The sequence below is a fragment of the Ostrea edulis genome, chromosome 1, assembly GCF_947568905.1.
Source record: "Ostrea edulis chromosome 1, xbOstEdul1.1, whole genome shotgun sequence".
Lineage (NCBI taxonomy): Eukaryota > Metazoa > Mollusca > Bivalvia > Ostreida > Ostreidae > Ostrea > Ostrea edulis.
This window is the reverse complement of record NC_079164.1, coordinates 54,233,618-54,247,786: the sequence shown is the minus strand read 5'-3', so window position 1 is coordinate 54,247,786 and position 14,169 is coordinate 54,233,618. Positions and strand designations below refer to the sequence as shown.

The window sequence follows — 14,169 nt, the reverse complement described above, 5'->3', positions numbered from 1 at the left end:
TGTATATATGAGGCCCTCGTATTGAATTTTATTTTAGTACATTATAAGCAGTTTGAATATTGCTATAATGAAATTTAATGTCAGATTGTATTTCCATTATAAGCAGATTATACATCTCTGGCAGGTTGTGTAGTTTAACCTGGGATTTTTTTTCTGTGTGAGGGGTTAGGGATCTCTTTAGTTATTATCAATTGTCCTTAGCCTTGCATGGAAGTGATGTAGTTTGGAAGAGATAAACTGTATTGGTTCAACAATGAGAAATATTAAATTTTTAAAGATTTTGCCTATAAATCCTTATGTAGAACTTTGATAAAATCGGAGGGGTGGGGTGCATAATAATATTGTTTTGTCCTGTCTGTCTGTCTGAAACTTGAACCTTGCTTATAACTTTTGAATGGTGACTAATTAGATATTCAAGATATGATAGGCCATTGTATCTAGTTTTGCAGAAATGTTTTTGCTTTCAGATTAAAGAGAGTTAAGGTAAATTGGGGGGGGGGGGGGTGTCAATAGGGGATGAAGTCTAACATAGAACTATATGGGGGGAAATTAATTTCAAAATTCAACAGACATAACTTGACAAATATGATAGATTGAATTCTGGGTCTCCGAAAGTGAGAAGAGAATGACAGGGCCTACAAACTAGTATCAAGGTCAAGTGACCTTTACCTCTGACTGCGAATGTAAAAACTGGTATAACTTTTAAAGTGGGCTAATAGCAACATGAGATCTTCAGAAATGATAAGAGGATATAAACTAGTATCAAGGTTTAAGGACTCCTTTGACCTTGAAAATAAAAACTTGTGTTTCTTTAGAACCAGTACTGATGGAACATGAAATTTTCAGAAATGATAAAAGAGTGTTGTGACCTACAAATTAGTATCAAGGTTAAGTGACTCCTGTGACCTTGATCTCTTACCTTGAACATAAAAACTTTTCAAACTTTAGAACCAGGTCTGATAGGGACCTGGGAGACAAAACCATTATATTTTGGTACTAAAGGTTTTTACCTTGTGACCTTGACCTTTGAGGTTAACCCTTTTTAAGAAAATCTAAACCTAGGCAATAAAAGATAAGGCTTTCATATTATGTATACATAGATTCCTTATGACGAGAAATTTTATTAGATGCCATGATATTTGACCTGTGATCATGACCTTTGAGTTTGAGTATATAATTAAGGCAATGTGTTTATGTTCATGGAAAACAAAAAACATGAAGGAGCTCCCATGTTATTTTTGGACAAAATTGCATTTTGACATTTGACCTGCTGTGATGCCATATTTACAAAAGATTTTTGAATAATTCCTTCTTATATTTTAAGTATGATAATTAAACATTATATTCCACCAATTTCATTAATTTCAGTGACAGGGCTGATTTTGACCCTTTGTTGGCCTACTCCTTTAAAAAACTTTAACCTTGCTAACTTTTGAATGGGTTGTAATATTTCTTTCATATTTCATTTATGCATTTCTTGTGACAAAACCTTTCTTTTGATACCAAAGTTTTTGACCTTGTAACTGTGGCCTTGGATTTTGGCCTACTTTTAAGAAAAGTTAAGCTGTTGAACTGTTTAAGGTAGGACTTTTTACATTTGTATATAGATTCTTTATGGCAAGACCTTACATTTCATAGCATGATTTTTTAAATCTTGTATCATGGTTATGTTGTGACCTTATGGGGCTAAGTTTGGGCCTTGATATGTGGGGAACATTTTTCATGGAAATAAAAATTGCAAAAACTCTAAATAAAGTCACAATAGCTGAACAAAAGTATTGCCAAAATGTGATTCAGGTGAGCGATGTGGCTCTTGGGCCTAATGTTTGTAGGTCACTAGAATCACTCAGGTGACTGTTGCTATCTGTTCTTGTCCATCATCGTTAGTTGTTCGCCATGCATCAGTTGTAAACTTTTGAACATTTACAGCTTATTCTCTGGAATGGTCGAACCAATTTCAACCAATTTTGGTATATAACATCTATAGGTCAAAAGAAACAAAATTTTATAATTTCATGGACTTCGCCTCCCTGGGTCCTGAGGGGTGTGGTCAAATCCATCAAATTTGATGTAATCTTCAAAAATCTTCATTATTCCTGGACATCAAGCAATCAAACTATTGGCATGATTATATTACACATTGAGCCCTTTATCAAAACTGAAATTCATGACCCCTGGGTTCAGGGTTCATGCCCCAGACTGAAATGAAGTTGGTCTTATATTGAAAATGCATTATATCATAGAAAAGTTTCTTCTGTACCTCAAAACATCCAAGGAGGCAAAATGTGTGCTTGATTATGATGGACAATGAGCCTTCTACAAAAATTATGGAATCCATGACTTAAGGGTTCAGATACCACGTGAGACTAGATTGGTCATATCATTGAGAGTGCAAAAGAAAATTTGGACATCAAGCTGACAGATTTATTTGTATGATTGTAATGAGCAATGTGAAATTGATGACCCTAGGGTGGGGTTTAATTGATTATATGTTGAAAATACAATATATTTTAGGAAATCTTTAATCCTAAACATCAAGCAGGCAAACTGTTAACATGCTTATTATAAGCAATGAGCTCTCTTTAAAAACGGTAAAATTTTACTTGCTGTTTATGCCCCCCCCCCCCCTTTCAAAAAAAAAGAGAGGCATATTGCTTTGCACCTGCTGGCCAGTCGGTTGGTATGTCGATTGGTCGGTAGACCAGATGTCCGCTCAATATTTTGAGAACCATTCATCATAATGATATTTCATGTATGGGTTGGTTACAAGTAGAAGAGAACCCCTATTGATTTTCAGGTCAAAATGTCAAGAGTCAATCTACTCTGGACATAGGAAGACACTGTCTGCTCAATATCTTGAGAACCCTTTGCCCGACAGATATCAAACTTGGTACATTGGTACATCCTAAGGAGTAGATGACCCGTATTGATTTTAAGGACACCTGGTCAAAGGTCAAGATATTAAACTGGACATTGGAATATACTGTCTGTTCAATACCTTGAGAACCCTTTGCTTGACAGGCATCAAACTTGGTACACTGGTACATCTCAAGGAGTACAGACTCCTATTGATATTGAGATCAAAGGTCAAGGGTAAGACTGGACATAGGAATATACTGTCTACTCAATATCTTGAGAAGCCTTTGCTTGGTACACTGGTACATCTTAAAGAGTAGATGACTCCTATTGATTTTGAAGTCACCTGGTTAAAAGGTCAAGGGTTAAACTGGACATTGTAGTATATTGTCTCCTATATTCTAAGAATCATTTGCTTGATTGACACCAAACTTGGTACACAGCATAAGGAGTGGATGACCCCTATTGATTTTTAGATCACATGGTCAATCCACTCTGGACATAGGAAGATACATGTATTGTCTGCTCAATATTTTGAAATGGTTTGGGGCACTGCTATCATTTAAATGTGTATAACCCTTTTTAATTTTGCTCCGGGGGGGGGGGGGGGGGGGGGGGGCAATAGATGTTTTACAAACATTTCTTGTTTAGAATCACATTTTGCTGTGATATGTAGGTGTTAAAACTTGCTTTCCTATAAAAGAATTGTAAATCATCAATGACATATGATGAGTTATACCAATATATCTATCATCTAGTACAAAGGAAGTATAAAAATCACACAGAGATTACACAATGATTTCTAAAGACCAAAACATGTGCATAGTCTGGTAACTGTTAAGGACCTTTTTGATTATACAATAAAAATCTAGAGATTGTTTAGATGACAGTACAAGAGAGATAACAGTTACCCTTTCTTCTGTTTTAAATGACTTTATTATCCAATGGATGTAAGCACTGGTAAGATCCACACCATATCATAATGCTTAATTACCCAGGTAGATCGTAAATGTCAGCAATAATCATGTTTCCCCTCTTCCAGGGGGAGACATGTTGTTTTTGTACTTTTTGTCCGTCTGTCACAAAATCTTATGAATGCTCCTCCTCCTATATGGCTTATCGGATAGACTTGAAACTTTGTACAATGCTTCACTGCCATATGTAGATGTGCATATTGGCAGAGTGGGAGGATCCAATCATTTTCCTATAAATTATAGTGGATCTAAGATGAGTAAAGAATGTAAAATAGCTTGTGAACACTTCTCCTATATGGCCTATCTGATAAATTTGAAACTTTGTACTGCTTCATTACCTAGAAGTGCATATTGTCGGGACAGAAGGATCCAAATATTTTCCTAAAAGTTATAGTGGATCCAAGAGGGGTGGAGGATGTTTAAATAGCTTGTGAATGCTTCTCCTCCTATATGGCTTATCCGATAGCTAGACTTGAGACATTTTACAATACTTCAATACCTTTGCAAATGTGCAAAATTATGTGCAACTTATTTGTCAAAAGTCTGTCTCAATTTAAAAACTGATCATACACATAACATATTCTTGCTTATTATATACTTTCAATTTCATCACTTCTATTTTCTTTAAAAGTTTGCGGGCATATATCACACGATATATGCCCGGAAACATTCCGGCCCGCAAACATTACGTCACAATCAAATTTCTACGCCGTTAATTTTTTAATTTTTCGTGTTTTTCATCTTTTACTTAGTTAAACCGATAAAGTTATTGTTAAAAATAAAATTATTGTTAGTTTCTAAATGAAATTGAAAGTATATAATAAAAAGGTTATAGACTTTGTATGGGAAATATGACGACCTCGTTTTTTGTCGCGAATGGACCTCGCAAGCTCGGTCCGTCTACGCGCCAAAAAACTCGGTCGTCATATTTTCCCATACAAAGTCTATAACCTATAAATATTGAATCAGTTGAGAGACATTAAACACCATATGCAGGTGACAATGGCATATTGCTACATAAATATGGAAAGTAGAAGATGAATCAAATTTTTTAATTAAGGCCCAAATACTGAATTTTCACACAAAATTTCAGGTAAATTAATCTATATGTTTTTAAGAGTTGCTGTTCTGTTTTGAAAAATATATCAACCAGATTAATGAATTTACAACATTTGTATTACTTCCAAGTCTCAACTACTTGTATCATAATTACAAAATTGAAATTCATTCTAAGGATATAAATATTGACGAAATATTGGATAAAACAGAAACTGTAAAATTTTGCAGATTTATCGATATTTAAAAAACAATCCATCTGCCATTAGATGTAGTCCTTTCCAAACTCTTTCAAAATTTTAATTGACATAATTTTTTTCATCTGGATAGATTTAAGTAATAATTGTATAATATGTTTGGAGCATGCAATGAAAAATAAGCATTGGACCAGTACTGACAGTTATAGAATCCTGCATAGTTGTGCTGAAATAACTTGCAATTTATAAAATTATAGCTTGTTCAAGCTACAGTAGCAAACTATAGTACAGTTATTGATTCACTAATTAAGATAATCACAACATCACCGGATAAAAGCTATAGTCCAAGCTTTTTTCATCATAATCTAATTCATGAAGATCTCATCAACTGCTTTTGTAGTCCACTTAGGATGGAGTGACTTCACAACAAAGAGTTTCAAATTGATTTTTATGTCATTTAGCATACTTGATTCTAGCGTACCTGGGTTTACCGGTGATGACTGGCGACACACTTGATTGTGAGCCGGAATTGCGCATGCATCTTGCCAGGTCAGCTGATTGAGCTGGAAAATTTTGATAGGCGAAGGTGGCTTCAAGCTGGTGTCTTTGGTGACAGTAATATCGAGAGTTGCTTATATATTCTAAGACAAAATGTTTTTAATTTTTACACTGGTGAAATAAACATGATTTGTAAATATGTTGGTCATTTCCATGCCGAATAATGTTTATACAATAGGTCAATGATGATTTTCATTACTGTACTGTAGCCAGGTCAATTGATTCTTAGCGTTTCACTGGGTATATACCCGGCTTAGTTCGATTCGGCTGGATTTTATCAGAATTAAGTATGCTAATTGACTTTGTGACTGTTAGGAACAAGATGAATGACATAGCATATAAGTCCCTGAAGTCAGAATTTGCATAACATAAGGATTCTAGAGTAGTCATAACACATATTTGTATGGTACAGTTAGAACTGATAGAAATAGGATATCCCAAACAACTCCTACCAACAGCAAGGAATGCTGGGAGATTCAGACTGGCTTATGTGTGGAAATTCAGTGAAAAATCTTATTTATCAAGATATTCCTACGCTCCAAGCAATATATTTTTGTAGAAATATTGTGTGTTTTATGAGAAAATCAAAATACACTCTTTGATGTTATTGCATTCACTCTGCTTTTGAAGTCCTTGCTAATGTGTTCCACATTGATAAAAATCACAGACCTGTTCAGGTCTTGATTGTGATGTTGTATGTGGTGAGATTGCAGAATGAAAACATGTCATATCTTAATTTTGATATTAAATAGAAGGACTTAAATTCAATGAACTCTCTATATATATCATTTTACTCAGGATTAATTGCTTTTTCAAATGATGCTAATTAGAATTTAAGTGATTTTGAAACTTGATACCAACAAATTTATGGAAACTTCCATAAATTCATTTTTTTTCTTTATTGGGGGGGGGGGGGGGGGGGGGGATAGGGGGACCGGATCTTACATTTTTGTGTAGGTAAATATCAAATGTTGATTGATTTTATATTTTCTAAAAGACAACTGTTGGATGGATGCCAATTTTACTTCATGTAAAACTGAAGCACCTAATTTCTCGATTGAAACATACTATTCCACTAAAATTCTATGTACTTATGTAAAATACACCACTTTAAGATATTTAATTTCAAATCGATGAACAAAAATGACAAGCAGATTTTTGTCTCTGTTGTATATGTCCTGCAAATTTGGCAATACGCCAGAAGCGATTCACATTTTTACTATGAAAATTATTGTAATTTGGGGCCTATACATCCAAGGTATTTTCTAAACTTAACTGAAAGGTCACACAATGCTCCAATTGCAAAGTAAGTCATTCAGTCTGGTTTTATTCATGTTTGTGTATAAGTTAGTTTGCGTTATAATCTGTTGATTTATTTGGTGTTCTTTTTCAGTTTTGATTCTCTTTTTGGATCCTCATCCTCAAGAAACCGTTCAAGCAGTGAAATCTGCTGACAAGCACTTGATGTAAATGAAGAATATTTCTGTGATGTTCAACTCAATATGGCAGCCTCCTGGTCAACATTTCTGCATGAAAAACAATCATATCCATGGACTATTTATTATTAGTATGTTGCCAAGGAAATGTTCTGATGCATCATGGGACCAAAAGAGGATTTGTTTGTCATATCTGTTAAACTCATCATGTGATATTATTTTTTAAATTCATGATTGTCAGCAAATTGACTTGTGCAACTTCAGCTTATAGGAGAATTTTTAACTAATTACATGTATTATCTGTATTTAATTTATAGGGTGAAGAGTTTTAGTATATAAATATATATATATACATATATATATAATCTACGTATCCAAATTGAATCAAAATACGAGCACTGAAAATTATTTTTTTCCATATGTATCATTATGTCATCTGATAGTGAATGTATTGACGTTAGGCACACTTTTAATCTTTAGTTTTCCTCTGTTTGATAAAATATTATTGACATATGCATATATATATGGCATGTGAATTTCCCGAAAATGAGAAAAACATAGTTTCGCATTTGTCAAACTATGTTTATCAGGTGGAAACTAATTGTTTATCAATATTTTATAGAGCGATTATTATAGCTAATGGTGTGTAAACTATAGTTTACAACTGATAAACCAGCTTATTAAATGTGAACCTATATTAACTTTGAAACTATATATATATACTTATCAAATGCAAATTCAAGTTTATAAAATTTAAAGAACATGTTCAGGATTATTTTTATTGATAAATGTTACTTATGAGTCGTTAGCAGTCTTTAACTATAATTTATAGTCATAAAACTGTATTAGTATATATCAGATAAACCATGTTTGTGTAGTCACAACTGTATTTGTAGTGATAACAACAGCCTTGAACCATAGTTTAGAATCAGAAACTATAATTAACATCTGTTAACTATAGTTTTGAATTCCTGACTAAAGTTAACAAAACATGGAACTTGATTTATCAGACAAACTATATTGAACACTTATTAATCAAAGTTTTCTATGTTAAGTATAGTTTAAAAATATCAAATGTAGATTATAATTTTTAACTATAATTAACACTCTGTAAACTATACTTTACACCTGATAAGCATAGTTTAACAAATGTGAAACCAAGTTTCTCTCATTTTTGTGAAATTGGCATGCCATATACACATGTATTCATTCTAGACCCGTTTTAATCTAAACTTTCAGATTAACAATTTCAATATGAATATTATGCTCATGCAATATCCATACAAACTTCAAACACTGCACCAAAAATGGAAAACATTTAGATTATTTACTATTACATGTACAAGGGTATGTGGCATTATATAAATTTTTTGTAATGGCAATAATTAGGTTTACTGGCTATCTAATCAGACCCCTATTCTGGCCTTGATTTTGATCTATCTGCCATATTCTTTTAGTCACAAATACATGCATTTCTCATTTCTTTTAAATGGACAAAATTGCAGTTATTCTTATTAAAGCTCTTTGGCTTCAGAAAGTATGGGCTGAATACATAAACTAAGATCAAATTAAGATATGTTAAGTGTTATAGCTCCGTGTCACATATGACATTGGTCGATAGATGTATGTGACCCACGATTTCCATTAAAAAATATTGCCCAAAAAGTTGGCATTGTAAAATTTGTGGCATCATATTTTAGAATTGGAAAATTTGTCATTTCATACTATTTCAACATGGAAAATTCTTGTTGAATTATACTGTTGTTGAATTTTTTTATATGCATACTAAATGATGTAGTTTGAATTTGTAAAATGTAATTTTCATGAATACTTGATAAATTACAGAGAAAATGGGTAATTTGATATCTTTGATCTAGATCTAATTAAGACAGATGGCAAAGTAGAATTTCTAACACATTACAGAGTACAAATACAATGTATTACAATTAAGCCTACAGTACATCTCAGATGAACTAAATGTATTACAATTAAGCCTACAGTACATCTCAGATGAACTAAATGTATTACAATTAAGCCTACAGTACATCTCAGATGAACTAAATGTATTACAATTAAGCCTACAGGACATCTCAGATGAACTAAATGTATTACAATTAAGCCTACAGGACATCTCAGATGAACTAAATGTATTACAATTAAGCCTACAGTACATCTCAGATGAACTAAATGTATTACAATTAAGCCTACAGGACATCTCAGATGAACTAAATGTATTACAATTAAGCCTACAGGACATCTCAGATGAACTAAATGTATTACAATTAAGCCTACAGGACATCTCAGATGAACTAAATGTATTACAATTAAGCCTACAGGACATCTCAGATGAACTAAATGTATTACAATTAAGCCTACAGGACATATCAGATGAACTAAATGTGTTACAATTAAGCCTACAGGACATCTCAGATGAACTAAATGTGTTACAATTAAGCCTACAGTACATCTCAGATGAACTAAATGTATTACAATTAAGCCTACAGGACATCTCAGATGAACTAAATGTATTACAATTAAGCCTACAGGACATCTCAGATGAACTACAGGACATTTCAGATGAACTAAATGTATTACAATTAAGCCTACAGTACATCTCAGATGAACTAAATGTATTACAATTAAGCCTACAGGACATCTCAGATGAACTAAAGAGTGATATTCGTACATTCCAATATAAGGTTTCGTTATGTTGTGACAAGTTCGAAATTTTAATTTAAAAAGATTTTGTGTAAAAACTTGAAAGCATGAAAATTTTAATCTTTCAGCTTTTTAGATGTTACACTGGACTTTGGGTATTTCAATATTGAAATACTATTACAATTCAGAATAGAATATGGATGCACAAAATATTTACATAGGGATTCTGTTCATTGTACTTTGTATGTATGTCCAAATTTTCCTCCAGGAAATATTGAAATCAAGGATTGTTCCATAACAAAGCCCCATGTTTTTTTGTTAGTTTAATTTACATTAAGTGCTTTAGTGTGTATACAACATCACGTGTAAAATATGTGGTTGTTGTGTTCGTGTGGAAGTTTGTGCTAAAAAAGAACATGTATGCACTTGCTAATGTTAACTATAATTAGCTTAACATTTTATTGTATTGAAAATGTTAGAATTTCAATATAGTGTGTATAATGTCATCGTAAAATATGTGGTTGTTGTGTTTGTGTGAAAGTTTGTGCTAAAAAATTTGCATGCACTCGCTAATTAATTTGTTTAACATTTTATTATATTATGTAGTAAAATGTTAAAATTTCACTTACATTTAATTTTATATATGCTTTATTATTTGACAATGGAAGCAATGTGAATTGAAAAAAAATATACATTATATTAAATTTTGGTTGTATGCTGAAGAGCTCCCACAAGTGAGAGAAAATAATCAGTAGTTTTCGTTCATTGTCCTGTCCTGTTTATAAGTTATATTCCCTACTAATTTTCTCTGCTGCTGGTTTTTATATTTTCAATGCATTTATAGATGTAAAAAAAATTTAAAAAAAGCTGAAGTACCATCAAATTATTTCTGCAAAGAACCATATAAGTCATGAAGCCAATGAGATTTGAAATACATATGTATATTTGGACTAATAGATTGATGCAAAATATACAGCAGCCTGGGCTGCAATCAGTGTAGTATTGACATATCATTCTCCAAGCCAGTGTAACAACTCTTCTGTAACCAGATCATACCTTATACAATGTTTTGAATACCATTTATTATTTCAACACAAGGGTGTATTATATAATTATAAGATCACAAATCAATAACTGAACTTTTTAATTGTTGTTATCTAATGTCATTGACACAAATTTGTGAAAATATCAATTTTAATATTTGTTGTCTTTTAAAGATACATAATTATGTCCTAAAGGACACGAGAAATTTAGACAGACAATAACCAGAGCATTACTCCACTAAATGCTTCTAACTGTGATTAGGTTTAGAAGAATTATAACTGCAAATCCTGAATCAGTTTACTTTGATATGAGTTCATTTGTTATATGATTTGTTTTATTGTTGAATTTTTGTTATGATACTATTATGTTGCAGTAAATTTTAACCTAGTCCCAATATGTTTTAACTAAGAAACATAGTTCATTGTCAGATCTTGAGGCAGTGTTGTTATGGGGTTGCGACCTCCCTTTGGTTGAACATTTTAGGGTCTTCATTCCCTTGTTTTGGGGTGGAGGAGATATCATAATGGGTCACAACAACGTCGCCTTGAAAATAACTCACACGTGCTTAAACATGTCAAATTACACATACTTGCCATATTTTGTGGGTAACTTCAGAAAGTTTTCAGTATATGAGACAATTTGAACCACAATCAAAATGAATGAAAATCTTTGCCTTTTCTTTGAAATTAAAGTTTTGTCATTTTGACAGATCAAGTACTCTGTCAAAGATTGAAAGTAAAATCATGTTGCTCCTTAAATTTTGCATTTTACATTCTATAAAAAATTGAAAGTTATATCAGAGACACTAATGATCTAGATCTATTAGAAATGTAATATTTAGAAATTACTTTTTTTTTCTTCTCTATTTGAAAATGAAGTATGATATATTTCATAGATGAAAGAAATTAAGTACCATTTTACAAAAGTTCAAGCCCTTCTAGAACTTTCAAGTAAAATAAAATGTGTCCTATAGCCTCCAAATTCTTAGACTAATTATTTATTATGTATGCAGTTTAGTTGACTACTGTTTTCCACTATACAAATGTATATTTTTGAAAAAAAACTTAACCTTTTTGTAGTTTAGTCACAACTGAAGATAATGTTATTTTCCATTCCCGATTTTGTTTAAAGCATTCTTTAACTCAAATAATGAGGCTGTTTTATATGTGCTTGAGATCACATATTTGCACAAATTCATTAGGGGATGAGTGTTGTGTCAAAATTATGTCATTCCATTTTATGTAAAGAAGAATACCTCATAGATTACATAAAAATTATATATTTTATAATACACTGGATAGCATTCATGACTTATGTTTCAATTATCTTAGAATAAAGTAAATAGAGTGTAAACTCAGTTATAACATTGTGTTGATTATATGTCTCCCCTTTGATTGAAAGTGTTAAAATTTCTACATTTGGGTACTGGGGTCAATTGAGGGTCCACAGTTCATTTATAGCATCAGTATTTCTTTTCATTCAATTTTCAAAATGGCCACCATTTCAAATGGCTGGTCAAAAATCAAGTTTGTCGAATTTCAGTTCTAAGGATTTTGAGGTCACATTGCCAAAGGAATATACTATCAGCTCCTTATTTTGAGAACCCTTTGCTTTATAGACATCAAACTTGGTACACTGATACATCCTAAGGAGTAGATGACCCCTATTGATTTTGAGGTCACATGATCAAGGGTCAATCCACTTATATTGTGCACTCAATATCTTGAGAATCATTTGCTTAATAGACATTAAACTTGGTACACTGGTACATCTTCAGGAGTAGATGACCCTTATTAATTTTAGTTCATAAGGTCAAACTGGTTATAATAATATACTGCCTCCTATATTTTAAGAATCATTTGCTTGATTGACACCAAACTTGGTACACTGGTACATCCTAAGGAGTAAATGATCCCTATTGATTTGTAGGTCTAATGGTCAAGGGATAATCCTCTCTGGACATGGGAAGATATTGTCCGCTCATTATCTTGAATTGTTTTGGCACTACTATCAATCAAATGATGCATGTGTATAACATTTCTTGTTTAAACCAAATTTTGTCTAAGCCATAACTTGAGTACTGGAGAACCCTTCAGTATTAAGACTTCAACCTTGGAATAGGAAGAGGTGGTATTAAGGAGGGGTAAACAGCACCAAAATGTTTTACCTTAACTTATTTATAAAGTTGAGATCAATCTTACATTAGAATCTGGTCTAGGCCATAATTTGAGAATCCTTTGACATTAGGACTTCAATCTTAAAACATTGAAATAGGACATTAAAGGGACTGGTTCACTTTTTAGCTCACCTGAACCGAAGGTTCAAGTGAGCTTTTCTGATCACATTTTGTCTGTCGTCCGTCTATAAACTTTTCACATTTTCGACTTCTCAAAAACCACTGGGCCAATTTCGACCAAAGTTGGCACAAAGCATCCTTAGGTAAAGGGAATTCTAAATTGTTAAAATAAAGTGACCACCTTCCAAGGGGAGATGATCAAGAAAAGTTGAAAATAGGGTAGGGTCATTAAAAAATCTTCTCAAGAACCACTGGGCCAGAAAAGATGAAATTTATATGAAAGCTTCCTGATATAGTGCAGATTCTAAATTGTTAAAATCCTGGCCCCCGGGGGTCGGATGGGGCCACAATAGGGGATCAAAGTTTTACATACAAATATATAGGAAAAATCTTCTCAAGAACCACTGAGCCAGAAAAGCTGAGATTTATATGAAAGCTTCCTGATATAGTGCAGATTCTAAATTGTTAAAATCCTGGCCCCTGGGGGTCGGATGGGGCCACAATAGGGGATCAAAGTTTTACATACAAATATATAGGAAAAATCTTTAAAAATCTTCTCAAGAACCACTGAGCCAGAAAAGCTGAGATTTATATGAAAGCTTCCTGATATAGTGCAGATTCTAAATTGTTAAAATCCTGGCCCCTGGGGGTCGGATGGGGCCACAATAGGGGATCAAAGTTTTACATACAAATATATAGGAAAAATCTTTAAAAATCTTCTTCTCAAGAACCACTGAGCCAGAAAAGCTGAGATTTATATGAAAGCTTCCTGATATAGTGCAGATTCTAAATTGTTAAAATCCTGGCTCCCGGGGGTCGGATGGGGCCACAATAGGGGATCAAAGTTTTACATACAAATATATAGAAAAAATCTTTAAAAATCTTCTTCTCAAGAACCACTGAGCCAGAAAAGCTGAGATTTATATGAAAGCTTCCTGATATAGTGCAGATTCTAAATTGTTAAAATCCTGGCCCCCGGGGGTCGGATGGGGCCACAATAGGGGATCAAAGTTTTACATACAAATATATAGGAAAAATCTTCTCAAGAACCACTGAGCCAGAAAAGCTGAGATTTATATGAAAGCTTCCTGATA

The 14,169-nt window shown here is 32.7% G+C and overlaps 1 protein-coding gene across 6 annotated transcripts in view; it reads left to right on the top strand.

Annotated features, from left to right (window-relative positions):
- The window catches only part of LOC125649942 (RILP-like protein 1), a 55,867-nt gene extending 43,724 nt beyond the window's left edge, over nt 1-12,143 (top strand). For all 6 annotated transcript variants that reach the window (XM_048877818.2, XM_048877846.2, XM_056154187.1 and 3 more), the window contains one exon: nt 7,035-12,143. In XM_048877818.2, coding sequence (XP_048733775.1) covers nt 7,035-7,095 — 61 coding nt within the window. In that variant the 3' untranslated portion in view covers nt 7,096-12,143. The remainder of the gene's footprint in view (nt 1-7,034) is intronic.
- Nucleotides 12,144-14,169: the final 2,026 nt, after the last annotated feature.